This window comes from Ictidomys tridecemlineatus, chromosome 8, assembly GCF_052094955.1.
Source record: "Ictidomys tridecemlineatus isolate mIctTri1 chromosome 8, mIctTri1.hap1, whole genome shotgun sequence".
NCBI lineage: Eukaryota > Metazoa > Chordata > Mammalia > Rodentia > Sciuridae > Ictidomys > Ictidomys tridecemlineatus.
Window position 1 is genome coordinate 3,228,203 of NC_135484.1, and position 14,787 is coordinate 3,242,989.

The 14,787-nt window shown below is 48.7% G+C and overlaps 1 protein-coding gene across 3 annotated transcripts in view; it reads left to right on the plus strand.

Annotated features, from left to right (window-relative positions):
* Nucleotides 1-14,787, plus strand: part of Pde10a (phosphodiesterase 10A) — a 508,658-nt gene that overhangs the window by 203,871 nt on the left and 290,000 nt on the right. For 2 of the 3 annotated variants that reach the window (XM_040283551.2, XM_040283542.2), the window contains exon 2: nt 963-1,091. The exons of the other annotated variant lie outside the window; for it this stretch is intronic. Coding sequence is in view for 1 of the 2 variants with exons in the window: in XM_040283542.2 (XP_040139476.2) it covers nt 963-1,091 (129 nt within the window). In the remaining variant the exon portion in view is untranslated. The remainder of the gene's footprint in view (nt 1-962; nt 1,092-14,787) is intronic. 3 annotated transcript variants of the gene reach the window in all.

Sequence of the window (14,787 nt, forward strand, 5' to 3'; positions counted from 1 at the left end):
CGTTTCTTTTAAAAGCATTGATACTTCAGGGTCTTTCCTCCAACCGCCTTGTCTGGTGCCAAACCTCAGGCTTCACCCCTTTGTTCCTCTCCTCGGTCAGTACCTTCAGCCTAATGCCGTAGCTAGCTCTTGTGACCTGTCACAGTGGTGCCCTTTCTGATGAGCCCCTTTGTTGAGACAGACTTCCCTGGTGAACTTGTGGAGAGGGATTCGGTCAAGCCCTGCAGTCCCCTCTCCACCGTCTGAATTAGACACTGTGGTCACATGTAGAGGGCAGGACTTGGATGTCTCTTTCAGACGTTATGCTACACGCTTCAGAAGAGCCTCATGGGTCAGGGGACCTCAGGTGCTCAGGAAGCACCTCGGGTGTGGCTTCACCCTGGCCAGCCCACCCACCTTCTGCTGCTTTAGCTGCTGCTCCAGGGTGAATGACAGATGCCCCAGGCCGGCATCACCCCGTTGCAAACATGCTCCTGAGACCCTGTCTGGGGCACGCACCAGCACAGTCCCCAGCTGTCTCACAGGCCCGTGGTCAGGCTGCACCTGGCATCGACGAGGTCCTGGTGCCTGGCCCTCCACCTCTGCAGCCCCTCTCCCTCTCTCTTACTCTGTGTGTCCTGCCGAGGCTCTGGACTCACAGGCTGGGGGAAATCCTCGAGGCAAGTCTCCCCAGTGAATTGTTCCTCCTAAAGCCCCCTCCCAGGGGCCAACCCTCGGGGTCCAGCTGACCTCCAGCCTGGTCCGCTCAGCCTGGAGCTGTGTCGCGTGTGGTTCCTCTGAACCCACACTCTGATGAGGGTCCTCATCTGTAATAGTGCCAGAGGGAGGCCAGTGGGAGGCCCAGCCACACAGTCCACACTGACCCACCCAAGGTGGACACTCCCGGGGGAGTCGGCTCCTGAGGAAGAAGCCACAGTTCCGTGGTACTCGATGCTAATGCCGCATCTTTGTTGCTTTCCCAGCCGGCTGCCTCCCCTTCACAGTCAAAGGCGAAGCACCAGGCCTGCTGGCCCTGCCCAGTCACGTGGACGCCCAGGAGCAGAGGAGCAATGACCCGCCAGAAGGCGCCGTGGGCTCTGGCCATGCAACAGGTACAAAGGCATCCGTGCTGGCTCCTGGCCTCCCGAGGACTTGGCCGGAGAACTTCTTGTGTTCTCTTGTCCTGAGCTGGGGCCTCGTGGACAAAGTGGCCAAGAACATTGCCCAAGGTTGGGAGGGGCGTGGGGTTGTGGCCATCAGAATAGGGCCCAAGAACCCAGAAGTGGCCATATGTGTACTCCTCTTGAAGCCTTCTGTAGGACATGTTTTATTTTCTGAGTTAGAGTGGCACCATCTTGGTAAATACAGCTGTCAGATCAGTAATTTAACCTGATGATGAAGAACAGCACCCTGTGCAGTGTGACCAACAAGAGAGGACTTGAGTGTGGAAATTATTTACATTTTCTTTATCTGATGGCCTTAATGCTAAACTAAATGTCCAGCACTAATTTCCTGATTTGAAAAGTTTCATGCCATGGGGTGATTAGAACCTTAGAAGTAGATTCCTGCACCATCAAACAAAGGTGCTTCTCGTTCCTGAGATTGAAATGTGACCCCTTGGCTCCTTAGCTACTCCTCACGTGCATTCACTAAGCCCAGGCTCTGCACAGGACCGGGGAGGACTCCCTGCCCCCAGCTGAGGGCCGCTCATCTGGCTGTGTGGGCTCCTTCTCCTGTGGCCATTGAGCCCGCAGCGTGGAGGTTAGTCCTGCTCATCTCACAGGTTCCAAGAGATGTGCTGTGCTTCAGGAGGGACGAGTGCCAGGAGGAAAGCCCAGCAAGCAAGCAGCGCAAGTGGCCAGTGCAGGAGGGCCACACGAGAGGTGGGCGCCCTGGAACTCTCTCTGAGGAGCCCTGGGAAGATCAGGGGACACAAGTCCCTGAAGAAACAAGAGTACGTGTCAAGGCCCTGAGGCAAGACCACCTTGGCCAGTTCAGAGCTGAGCACAAAGCCGGAGCAGACTATGCCCAGTGACAGGGGAGGAGCCAGGTCACCAAACCAGAGAGGGAAGAAGCAAGACCCTGCAGTCCTGGGAGGCCACCGGTCTACATTTCAACTACTGGGAAAACCTGTGCCAATTTGAAGCCAAAGACTGGGATGGAGAGATGGGTCATCTTAGAAGAGCCCTCTGGCTGCAGGAATTGGAAGACAGGAGGCGAGAAGGAGGAGAGGCCAGCGAAGGAAGGAGAAAGAATGGCAGCTCGGGAGTCGGATGGGGTCCCCGAGTGTGCTGAGATTTCACCTGGGGCCCAGCGCAGGGAGCGGGGTGTGTCCTGGGGTGCTGAACCCTGTGCTTTGGGTGTCGGGGGGAAAGGAGCTTCCCGGGTTCCTCCCAGCTGTGTCCAGTACCAGCAAAGTCAGGGCTCTGGTGCCCAGGGGAACGAGGAGCGAGAGCCTCACATGGTCTAGGGGAACGCTGCTGCTGGACCCTGGATCCTCAAGCCCTTGGAGCAACGCGACCTGGAAGCTGCAGACACACAGGCAGGCACACACCCTGCCCAGGCAGTGCGGAGGACATAAGAAGGCCCTGCGAGCCTGGTCATGGTCCTGTGTCACTGCTGTAACTTCATAAACTTCACTGAAGTTAAAAATCCTGTCTCCCAGTCACACCGCCTTACTCCAAGTGCCCCACGTGGGGGGAGTAGGGTCCTCAGCACGGAGCAAGGCCACTCCACCATCACCAGGAGGCTTGGGGGGTGGGGCTGCCTTCAGTCACAGCAGAAAGGATGGCGTGGAAGGCGAGCGGCTGTCACCGGGGAAGAGGCAGTGATGGGAGACTGTGCAGGTCGCCCTTGGAAGCCTCAAAGGTGGCTCTGCACTGATGGCTACACACCAGAGTTGGGGATGAGAGAACAAGAAACAGAAAGCTGAAAGTATGGCCGAGCCAGTTCCTGCAATTATATTTCAAGGTTCTGTTTGTAATTCAGTCCTTGGAACTCAAAACCCAGGGAGAGTTCTGAAACGGTTTATAGAGGAGCTCCCACCCCACTCCACCGCACCCTTGCCCAGCAGATGGAACTGCGTTAGTGCCCTGGGAGACTTCCGAGGCTTAGCAATGCTGGTTTCTCCCAAGATGGAAGAGGATGGGAGGTGGCCCCCGGAGGCCTTTCTCTGGGACCCCAAGCACCCTGTGTGAGTGGCCAGCAGAGCTCTGTGGGCAGGGCCCTAAGTTGAAGCCCACCGCCCCAACTGATTTCCTGTGGAGTAAGCAACTGACTTAAAAGCAAACTTTCAGATCACAACACTGGTATGCTCATGTCTCCAAGTGGGATTGTCCAGTGAACATTCTTCAAAGGCTTAACTAGACTCTATCACTCTTTGTTTTTCCATAACAAGGCTGTGCCTTGGTTGGTCAATGAAATTCTGATAAGGATGACCCTGGGGTTAAGGCCAAAGAATGGTGCTTCATGTTCTGTCAACTCTGAGAAATCTGACTTTTCTTGAGTGAAATCTCGCTAGGTGCTGAAGCTAGGTGCTGTGGCAGCCTGGGAAGTCTAAAGCAAGGTCTCCAGTTTAAAAGGTTTGGGCTTAGGAGTGTCTACGAGAATCCCTGCTCCCCACCCCCAGCACCACTGGGGCAGTTGTGGGGGGCCGTGCTGGGTCTGGGTGGGCCTCGGTAAGGGAGCCCACCTGGCATGCTGCTCCCTGTCCTGGGTGCGTGCCGGTGCCTGGGCAGGTGTTGGCAGCCAAGACGGCTTCTTGCCATCCCTGCCTCCCTGACTCAGGAGCGGGAGACCCAGACTCCAACCCAGCACACAGGCTCTCTGAGCTTCCCCAGGTCAGGCTCTCTGACCTCCAGGGGCACCAGCGCTGGGTGCTGGCGGGACAGCAGATCACACGTGACAAGACCTTCAGTTTATCTGCCTGGTTTTGCATCTCAGTCTTCCTGCGCAGAGGCCCCAAAGGGATGCTTCCTCTTCAGGAAGCTTCAGGACTTTTTTCACTCTTTAAATCTCCTTGATGTTTTCCACTCTGAATGGTCGACATCCGCTACTTGTCTGCAGGTGGGGAGGTGGCAGCCTCCTGGGTTCCGTGGAGACAAAGGATGCTGTGTGAACTCTGTGTGACCTCCTGGAAAGCCCACCACCACCACAAGGACCCCAGGAGGCCGGGCAGGCACATCCCTGCTTCTCCGAGGCTGGTTTTTTGAAGTTCTCTGGCCGAGGCAGCCCTTGCTGGATGGGCCACGTGAGCTGTCCAGGGGACAGCCCCCGTGTTCTCCCCGACTGCCTGACACCCTGTCTTCGAAGGAACACAGCGGATCCTTCCAAATCGGTTCCACTGTGTGAGTCTGTTCATCTGGCTGTGGGGATTGTGTGAGGCCTGCTGCCAACAACACCCACGGTGTGTTCTGGCCCCGAGCCCGCAGCCGCGAGCCAGCTCCCAGACACGCACAGAATCTCTCTGTTAGGGTGGCCTCGCTGTGGAGTGTGACGCTGCAGCTGGGCTTCCTCCTGCTGGGGGAGCGCGTGGCTGTCTGGGTGTGTACGGCAGCCCTGCAGCCTGTGGGGAAAGGAAACCCTAGAAGCCATGGCTTCCACGACCCGAGGCCCCTGCATTTTGGTGATCCCACTCTGTGACCCGAGGAGTCCGTCCTTGCTGTGCCACCACCAGCCTCCAACATTCCATCTCAGAGAGTCTCAAGGGGTTCAAAATCCAGGAGGGCCGCCACACTCGGATCGACTTCTCCACCCCCAGGCTCCAGAGCAGTGGCCAGGAAGGGGAACCCAGGGGTAACGGTGAGAAGGCTCCATGGAGGCAGGATGGAGTCGGAGATGGGAGGTCCCAGGAGGTCAGGTGACACTTCACTGCTTTGGGCACAAGATCAAGAGTTATAGAGCAAAGAGGTACAGCCCGACACTCTAGGAATAACTTAGACAGTTTAGCATTCAAACATGCAAGGTTTCTTGTCTGTTCTTAAAAACGAGAGCGTCAGATCAGCTTCCAGGTTCCCTGCACGTTGTGTCTAAGACCGATTTTCCACTCACCATTGACGCCTCGAGCTGCTGGTGGGGGAACTGCCCAGCAACAGCAGCAGGTGTGTCCCTCCTCTGTGGTGGTTATACCCAGAGAACCCTGAGCACCTCTGAAACCTGGTGAGGTGGCAGGCATGCTCTTGGCCCCACGGCCAACACCAAAGAGACCCGTGGGGGCTGAAGCCACATGACATCAGCCCAACACCCCCGTGCAAAACTCCTGAGAGCGCCCTTCTCGGGAAAGGACCACAGCCACTGCTGTTGCAGGCTCCGCCCCAGGTGGAGGGCAAGGTGACTGAAAAGTCTGAGTTAGGGTGTTACACTTAGAAAGCTGTTGTCATTTTGTCTAATTAAAAGTCATCATTTGCAAGATTGCGAAGAAAGCTGCGATCTCGCCCTGGCAACCCAACTCGATCTTCGTGCGGATGGTTGTTGGAGCAGGTGAGATGAGTGCAGACACCTCAAACTGCTCAAAGTGAAGGGCCATGGCTTCTCAAAGCTCCCGGGCTGGGTCACTGCCATCCTCCATCAGCACTGGACCTTCCCCACAGCCAGGTCTGGTTCCAAGAGCCTCGGGTCATGTACATAGAACACAGATCTCGGTGTGCTTGGTTCTTGTGCGGGCTGGACGAGGAGCACCAGTGCGGCGAGCAGAGTCCTCGCCAGTGACCTGGGGACCCCCTGGCAGCACAGCCACGGAGCCCCTGTCTGGCCCTGCTCCCTGCTCCTCTGTGTCTCGTGGTGTGGTGCTGTTCAGTTCAAGTTCACAGCGTGCCATCCGCTGTCACTCTCCTGCCAGGAGTCGGTGGATCTCCACAGTTTGCTCCCTGCCACTGTATAGATGTCTGCAGTGCTGGAAGTCCCTCTCTTTGGCCTGGCTGCTGTGGCTTGTGCCCCTGGAAGAGCAGCATGTGTGTCTGCTGAGGGAGGGGGTGCTCCAGCCCAAGTGTCAGAGACTACAGTCAAGGCCTCGGTGCGAAAGGTGTGGCCCCCTCTCCAGCAAGATGCCCACCGGCATCAACAACTGAAGGGCAGTCTGTCTTCGTTGGGAGTTAAAGTTGTCCCTGTCAAAAGGAAATGCTGAGGGGGCCAGCTGCTTCCACCCTTGGAACACGTGCCTGCTCCCTGCTGCACCTGGTTACTGTGACCGCGGCTTGTCCGCTAGGAGCAGATGATGGTGTGCCGCCTCATGGTGGCCTCTAGGCTCACCACCTGGACGGCAAAGCCCACCCCTCCAGGTCTCAGCATTGTCCTAGGGAAAATGCAAAGGCGCTCTAGCAGGGCTGGCCTGGCCTGCTGCCCGCCACAGCGTCTCCGCCCCTACCCTCGCCTGCAGCACCATCTTGACGCGCCCCTTCTTACCCATGAGGACCCCCTACCCAAGGGGTTCCCTGCATCTTTGCGTCACTAGCTGGGGTGCTTCAACACTCAGGTCAACGAGCCTTACCTCACACAGCTGCAAGCGCACACACGCGTGAACACACGATCGCTGTCCCCTCTGTCCCACTAAGCACCTGGTCCTCACATCTCTGCCATCTGCAGCTGTTCACAGCTCCCTGCTCTTCCAAACTGTGGCTTTCCTGAGGCAGAAACCACTTCACCACTTCTACCTCCCCAGCTCCTGGCACAGTGTCAGGTCACGTTAGAAATTCAAAAAGCAATCAAGGAAAACGGCCTGGTGCCCATGCTGCCGAGTGGCCAGCACACGTGGTAGCTTGCTCCTGGGAAAATATAAAGAACAGCCCCAGTGACCAACTGTGCTAGTGGTTTTGGGTTCTGCACAGGATCGAGAACAAAGGAAACACACCAAGGTCACACATGAGCCTCACATTGCTGACAGGTTTCCACCAGGTGGTGCCTGGGCTGGTGGCTTTTCTGCAAGCTGCCTCTGCTCCCAGCCACTGGATCCCAGTGACATTCTAACAGCTCATGTTCATCCGTCCATCTGCAGAACAGGGCCCTTGATAACTGTTTGATTTACTTTATGCATGAAGGCATTCAGTGGAACGACTTTGACCTTCTAAGCCAAAAGAACTTTATGCCACTGTCCTCCCTTATGTGGAGGGACATCTAACAAGATCCCTGTGGCTGTCTGAGACCTAACTGAACCCTGCAACTTAATGCCATTTCTGCCTTAACCAAGCACTTACTACAGGGTGGCCATAACTTTTGCAGTTTGAGGTGTGACGGAAAAACTAACGGGGGTTCTTTTTTTCCTTACATGTAGATACATGATTCTCTTACAAATAGTTAGGAGCAACTGCAGAAAACAAGGGCTTTTTTTTTCCTCTTTCTTACAAAGTCAAGAACTTTTGCCTTTCAGATAAAGGAACCACTTTATGGCACTTTTTTGGCATATCCAAACTGCAGCATTGCTTCTCTTGCAATGTGGGGCCATTATTAAGTAAAACAATGACCCCTGAACACCAGCCATCACTGCAAGGCCACCATGACTAGGGTGACCCATGGGCAGGTGGCACATACAGAGGGGACAGGCTGGCGGTGATTCACCACTCGATGAGGATTGGGGGAGTGCCAAATCCAATCACCCTAGTCAGATGGGTACTTGCTTCAACACTCGGCAGTTTTTCATTCCTGGAATTTCCCATTTAATATTCTAAGACACAGTGGGACTCAGGTAACAGAAACCTTGGAAAGCCAACCACAGGTGCGTGGAGGGCAGTGTATCCCCAGTAGGATCTCTGATTTTGTCCTGTTACTGTAACACTGACAGAAAGCCGGTATCAGACACAGCAGGTGGAGTACCCAGCAATTTCACAATCATTGCTGTGACAATCTGCCTCAATAAACACCTGGCACATTTCATCTGTTCCCATTGATATCTGTGGGATCATCAGCATTGAAAACATCAGCCTCCATCCGAGACCAAGGGTTCCATGAAGGTGAAGCAGCAGGTCTTCCTCAGGAGGTCCTAGGGCACAGGAAACCTAGGGAATGACATAACCTCATGCTCATCAGGAGCCAAGGCCAGCTGGTGGTCAAGCTCTTCCCTGTGGCTCTGTGTGGCCCACTACTCCCAGGAGTGGCACTCAGGAGACGGGATTTTATTCTATGAATCTTTATAAGGAACTGAACAGGAAAAGATAGGTTAACGGAGTTGAGATCTTTCTTCTTTCATATCACAGGAATTTTCCTCTCAGCACTGTTTAAGCTGTATCCACAAATTTTGGTGTGTTCTGTCTTTGTCTTCATTCAGAGTATTGCATGTCCTCTGCAGCAAAAATTTAAATTCAGTCATGACTGTCAACTCTCCCAACCCTCGGGCAGCACAACAGATTAGGTGGTAAGTAGCAGTTCATTTTCTGTCCCTGGACTCTCTTCCCCTCTGTAGAACGTCACCAGCCAACATCGAAGGCAAAGGTCCTGCTGCCCAGTGCCGTGCAAGGTGGACTGTGACAGAACAGTCTTCCTGAGACACACGGCTCACCTTGGAGAGGTGCGCCAGCACACAGCTTTTGCGGTACTTGCGGTGAATTTGGAACTTCTTCCCTTACTTCAGAAGGAAGCCCTGTGTCTGCAGCTCCTGCTCCCCAAGTCCCTGCCCTAGCCTCCTGCCTCTGTCTCAAGTGAGCACCTTCTGTCTTGATATTTTACTATTCTGAACTAGCAGTTAAATCAATCATACAGAAGGTGGCTTTTTTCACTGAGCATAATGTTTGACAAGATTTATCCATATTGCAGCACATACCTGAGCTTGATTTCTTTTTATGGCCACATAAATTCTACTCTATGGTCTACCACGTTTTGTCTACCCATGCATCCATCACTGGACATTTGGGTTATTTGTATCTTTTAACTCTTAGGCTGTAAAATTCATTTCACTGATTTAACTCTATTGTTTTTCTGTTCTCTGTTTAAGTAATTTCCACTTCAATCTGTAAATTTTTTTCTGCTTGCTTGGGTTTAGTGGGCTCTAGTTTTTCCAGTGTCTGAAGCTGAAAAGATAGGTAACGGAGTTGAGATCTTTCTTCTTTCATATCACAGGAATTTTCCTCTCAGCACTGTTTAAGCTGTATCCACAAATTTTGGTGTGTTCTGTCTTTGTCTTCATTCAGAGTATTTTGGGGCTTCCTGCCCCAGTCCGGACGAGCAACTTGTGTAAATTGACACAGCAGGAGTGGGAGCCTTTATTGTAGGACAACAGAGGTATTTATACATTCCACACAGCTTATCTTAATTAACATAAACTAGATACAGCAGTCAAGCAACAGGGAATCTCCACACTTAATGGCTCGCTGGCGTTACTTCACAAACCACTCCCTCTGCAATATGCCAGGCGCCATCCTGACTTGTTTACAGACTCTAACAGCTTCCCGTTGGGTTTGTGATCAATGGGTTATTTAAGAGTGTGTTGTTTAACATTAAAGTATTTGTGGCTCTCCCACATTTCTCCATTATTGATTTATAATTTCATTGCCTTGTGGCTCCAGAAAATATTTTGTACTATTGTAATCTTTGTTTTATGGTGTAGCATAAATATTCTCTATCCTGGAGAATACTCCATGTGCTCTTGAGCAAAAGACCTAAATTCTGCTCTTAGCTAGAGTTCTTAGGCAGGCTATTCTAACCTGTAAATGTCTGTTGGTCTAGTTGGTTTATGGTGCTCTTCAACTCTTCTATTTCCTCATTGATCTTCTTCTAGCCTCTTTTTCTGTTCATTATTGAAACTGGTATATTGCAGTCTCCAACTATTATCGTGGAATTACCTATTTCTTTTTTAACATGATAGGTTTTACTTCCATATTCTGTTGTTGGATACATATATCACTATATTTCTTATACTTCCTTGATAAATTGACACCTCAATTGTAATAAAAAGTCCCTCTTTCTCCCTAGTAACTTCTTTTTGGATTGAAGTAATTTTGTTAATTTTAATCTGGTCACTCCAGCTTCCCTGTGGTGGATATTTATAGGATATCTATTTTTTTGCCACTCTATATAAATATATGTGTATCTCTATATCTAAAGAGTGTCTCCTGTATACGACACATAATTAGATGTGTTTTTATCTAGTCTGACAATCCTTGCCTTTTGATGGGATTGTAACCCATTTACAGTTCTGTTATCATTACTATTTTTTGTTTATGTCTGCCATTTTACTTTCTGCTGTCCATATGTCTCATGTCTCTTGTTCTCTATTTCTCCTTTACTACATTTTCATCATTGAGTGATACCTTCTAAGGTAGAAGTTTAAATTCAGCTAGGACTTTTCCCCTAATTTTTGTGGTCTGATTCCAACCCCCCTTGCTCCTGCCATTGTGTCAGGACCCTTCTCACATTTACGATCACATGGAGTATTCCATCTATATAGCTGTTGTTGGGGTTGCCTGCCCTTCCTTTCAATATTAGCTCTTAGTAGGACTTATGATCTAATTTTTCATTTTATATAACACCAGAAAATGGATTACAGTTTACGTCTTGACATAGCACTTTGGTAGAGACAAAGGAGATTGCTAATCTGAGCCAAAGTGCCCCTGCTTCTCTGTGAGTCTCTCACCAAAGCAGGTTGAGCAACTAATATTATTTTTAATAATTTCCCTAGTGTTTAGTGGAGGAATTTATAGCATTAAAATTTACTTAGCTACTTAGCAAGTATGCTTTGGTTTTTTGTTTTCATAGTATGAAGATGAGAGACTAAAGTGAAAGGAAATGCTTCATGATATTAAAGCCAAAACCTGAGAGACAAAATAATATTCAAGATACTCATTCTAATGATTGACAGGAAATAATATTCACTATAGTCAGCAGCGATGGTGGCTGAGTGATACAAGAGTAAGCTGTCGTTATCTCTTCCCTTGCAATTGCAATTTGTTTTTATTGTGATAAAATGTATCATCATTTTAACTATTTTTAAATGTACAGCTCTGTAGCATTGAGTTCTTTCACATTGCTCTGCAACAGTCACCACCATTCATCTCCAAAAGGTTTTCAGCTTCCTAAACTGAAAATTTGTCCCCATTAAACAGTCCTCATTACACCCACCAGTCCCTGCAAATGCTTACTCCTTTCCATGTCTAGGAGTTTTTCCTACTCTGGGCACTCATAAGTAGGATCTTGTAATATTTATCTGCAAGTGTCTGGCTTATTTCACGCAGCATAATGTCTTCAAGGTTCCTCCATAGTTGTAGAATGTGTTTGTTCATATGAACTTGAAGAACTTCATGATTTCTCATAAAATGGATCAGCTGGCATCAAGTGATCTCAGTTTTTGCTTGTCTGTAGAAGTCTTTATTTTGCCTTTAGTTTTTAATTATGGCTTGGCAGGATATAAGATTGTTTGCTAACTTCTTTTTTTGGAGGGGGAAAATTTATTTTTTATTATTCAGTACATTTAATTTGTTGTCCCACTGCTTTTCAGCCTCCATTGTTTCTGCTGAGAAGTCATCTGTTAACTTTTATGACACATCATTTTTCTCCAGCTTTTAAGATTTTCTTTGTCTTTGATTTTAAGCATTTTTATTATGATGTGTTTTTCTATGGGTCTCCTTTATTTTACTCCATTGGAATTCATTAAGCTTCTTGAATGATTAATGTTTTTCAATAAACTAGGAAATTTTCAGCCATTATTTATTTGAATGTGTTTTCTTCCTGTTTCTTTCTCTTCTTCTGGCACTTCCATTATGTGTGCAATGGTGCACTTAGTGACACTCTGTTTTTATCTGGAGCTCTGGTAATTTTTCTTTATTCTATTTTTCTTTCTGCCAATCAGCTTGTATAATTTCCATCAATTAAGCTTGTTCATTCTTTCTCCTGCCCTCTCACATCTACTGTTGAACCCCTTTAGAGAGATGATTTCAGTTTTACTTTTCAACTCAACAATTTCCACTGGGCTCAGTTTCATAATTTCTCTTTGGTGTTGATATTCTCTACTAGATTGTGATAGTGTCGTTCTTCTTTTACCTCTTTAATCATAGCTTCCTTTAGTTCTGTGAATATATTTATAATGGCTAGTTTGAAAAATTCTCCTATCAAATCTGATATCCTCTTCCTGTATGTGTTTTGCCTCCCCACCCCCAACTCAGTGTAGGAGGCATAATTTCCTGTTTTCTTATTTCTCATATATTTTTTTATTTTAATTTTTTTATTGTTTTAATTAGTCACACATGACAGTTTGTGGAAAACTGGACACTTTGGTTACTCTGGCCATACCACGTGCTCATCCTCTCTTCCCCAGAGCTTGTGTGGTTGCTGTTTGCTTATCTCTTTGACCAATGACTGGCTGTGTTATCAGAGTGACAGCTGTGCTCCCTGTGACACAGCTGATGCAGCACTTCAGGAGGGAGCACTTGGGGATTGTCAGCCACCCTGGCATGATAGTACACTGGAAGGACTCCACTCCTCTCTTCCTTGACTGCACACACTATGAAACCTTGCTGTCTGATTGCTATTTTTTTTCAACAATTCTCTGGGGCATAAATTACCTTATAATCAAATCAAATTTTGTCTCTTTTGAAGAAATAGTTTCTGAGGTTGATGTTGATATTTGCTCTGCTCTTAGGAGGCTCCTGCCAGGCACCTCATTCCCTGGTTCTCTTGTACAATCTAATCAGCATCGTCTAGGCTGTCTCCTCACTAGACCCACAAATCTCCTCCTGTTGCCTTTTCCCATAACCTCCACTATTCTTGAGAGTGCCCTCAGGCTTAAACTTTTGTGGGCTCTATCACAAATGAAGTCAGTTCCTCTGGGAAGACCAAGAGCTCTCTGCTTTCCAATATGCTCCCCATCCTCCAAGCCCTCACAGAATCCCTGAGCCAGGTACTCGGGCCAGGCTGGGCACAGTGTAGACTTCCCTCTGAGTGATCGCCCTGACTGGGAGGTGAGCAGTTGTGTGGGAGGGGGCAGGCAGCAGCTGAGAGTCTCCTTGGCTGGCATCTCCTGATCAAGAACCACTGCACATAGCTAGGCTGCACCATTGAGAACCTGTGTCCTCCATGTACCACATTCATGCCATGAGTGGGACCTGGGCAGAGGAGGAGTCCTTTCTCCTGACCATACTCACCTGCCACTTAGTTTCTGCAGCAGGCAGTGGGAGGTCAAGATGAGAAAGACTAAAGTCCTCCTTGTCCTGGAAAGAAAGCCCTTCGGACTGGGTGCTGCAGGGGTGGGGGTACACTATGCCCTTGGTCTTGGGGAGAAGAGGCCTTGCGTTCTTGGCTGGAGCTATTTGGCATGGAGTCTGTACCTTGCTGAGCTGGAAGAGGGAGCCAAGGTGTTCTCATGCCACAGATGTTTGCATTCTTACCACATTTGGGTAGATTTCCTTGAATCTCTATTTCTCCATGTACTGTTTGCATCTAGGACTATTTCCAGAGGCTCTCAATGGGCTTTTAAAACGGTTTTCACCAGTTCCACTGGAGAGCAAATCCAAGTAGCTCCTCACATGGCCACACCAAAGGCCAGTCTCCAAGTGACTCACTCTCAGTATTATGTATATTGTTTGTCTTAGGGGAAAAAGGCTCATTTATGTCCCTATGTAGCAAATCCATCCACTTCAGGGGGAAATGTGTTACAGAAATGTGAATGTAAAATAAACGGAGTTTTCCATTGACTTCATTTTCAAATAAGATTGATTCCTAGGGGGGAAAATCCCATAATTGCCTGAATTGAAGGCTCTGGCAAATGCAGGGGAAGCTGCCAGCCTGCTAATGCTGGGCTTCCAGGGAGCAGGGGTTCTCTATGAGTGGCTTTTTATTCCACTTTGGAGGTTGATCTTGTTCTAATTTTGCATCTTCTCTTTACCACCAACATTCTCTTCTCACTTATCCTCTGTCCCAGATAGTTTAAAAATAAACAAAACTCTACTGGATGAATGTTTGGACTGCAGCTGAGCTGGATACGACCTTAGGGTTCATGGAATACAATCTCTGTTGGTCTCATATGGAGGAGATGAAGTTTGTCAGGGCAGGGGGTGAGCGGCTTCCTCATCAACCCTCAGAAAAAGAGAAACCAGGCCGCCTGCCCTCACCAGCTACCTCTGCCCCACCTTGCTTTAGAGGTCACTTTGGGAGTTGAAGGGCAGTGAACTCTATCGCTGTAGGACTCAGTGGCACTGCCTGTACATCTGACTTCCTCTTCATCCTCTGAGCAACAGTTCCTGTCTCTCACAAGGCTGCTCCCCGCCTGCCCCTCATTAATGAAGATGAGGTGGACATGGGTTGTACCTGTTTACATTCTTTGCCTGCAGCTACTACAGTTAACACGGTGCCTAACAGCCTGAAAATCATTAATTACAAGGCTGAGGGGAATGTTAAGCAGAATGAAAGGCATCCCTCTGTCTTTGATTTTTTTAAGTTTCTCTCTGTATTAAATTAACTTATAATAAAATATAGCTGCATACTGCCCCCAAAGAAAGGCAGCCCATTAAAGGAAAAACCAACTTTTTCTCTGAATTGTGCTACATTTAGTGTGCCTGCAGGTATATATATTAGCTAATATTTTTGCACACAGTGGTGTGGTTTTATGTAATGTTTCAACTTGCATGCATTAAAAGTAAGATATTTACTTCAAGCTAGGTATAATAAAATTCAGAATACTTTTTAGAAAAATAAGTTGATTTCCTATTATTGTGTACCAACTCGGGGGAAAATGGTCTAAAAGTGATTGTGAACGTCGATGGAAACAGCGGGTACTATTTAAAGTCAGAAAACTGCTTCGTGGAGGCCCTGCCAATACGTTAATTTTTTGCCTTTTTGCCTAAGGTTAATTGTTCCCAGAAAAAAATTAACCTCCGGATGAATGTAATTTGCATC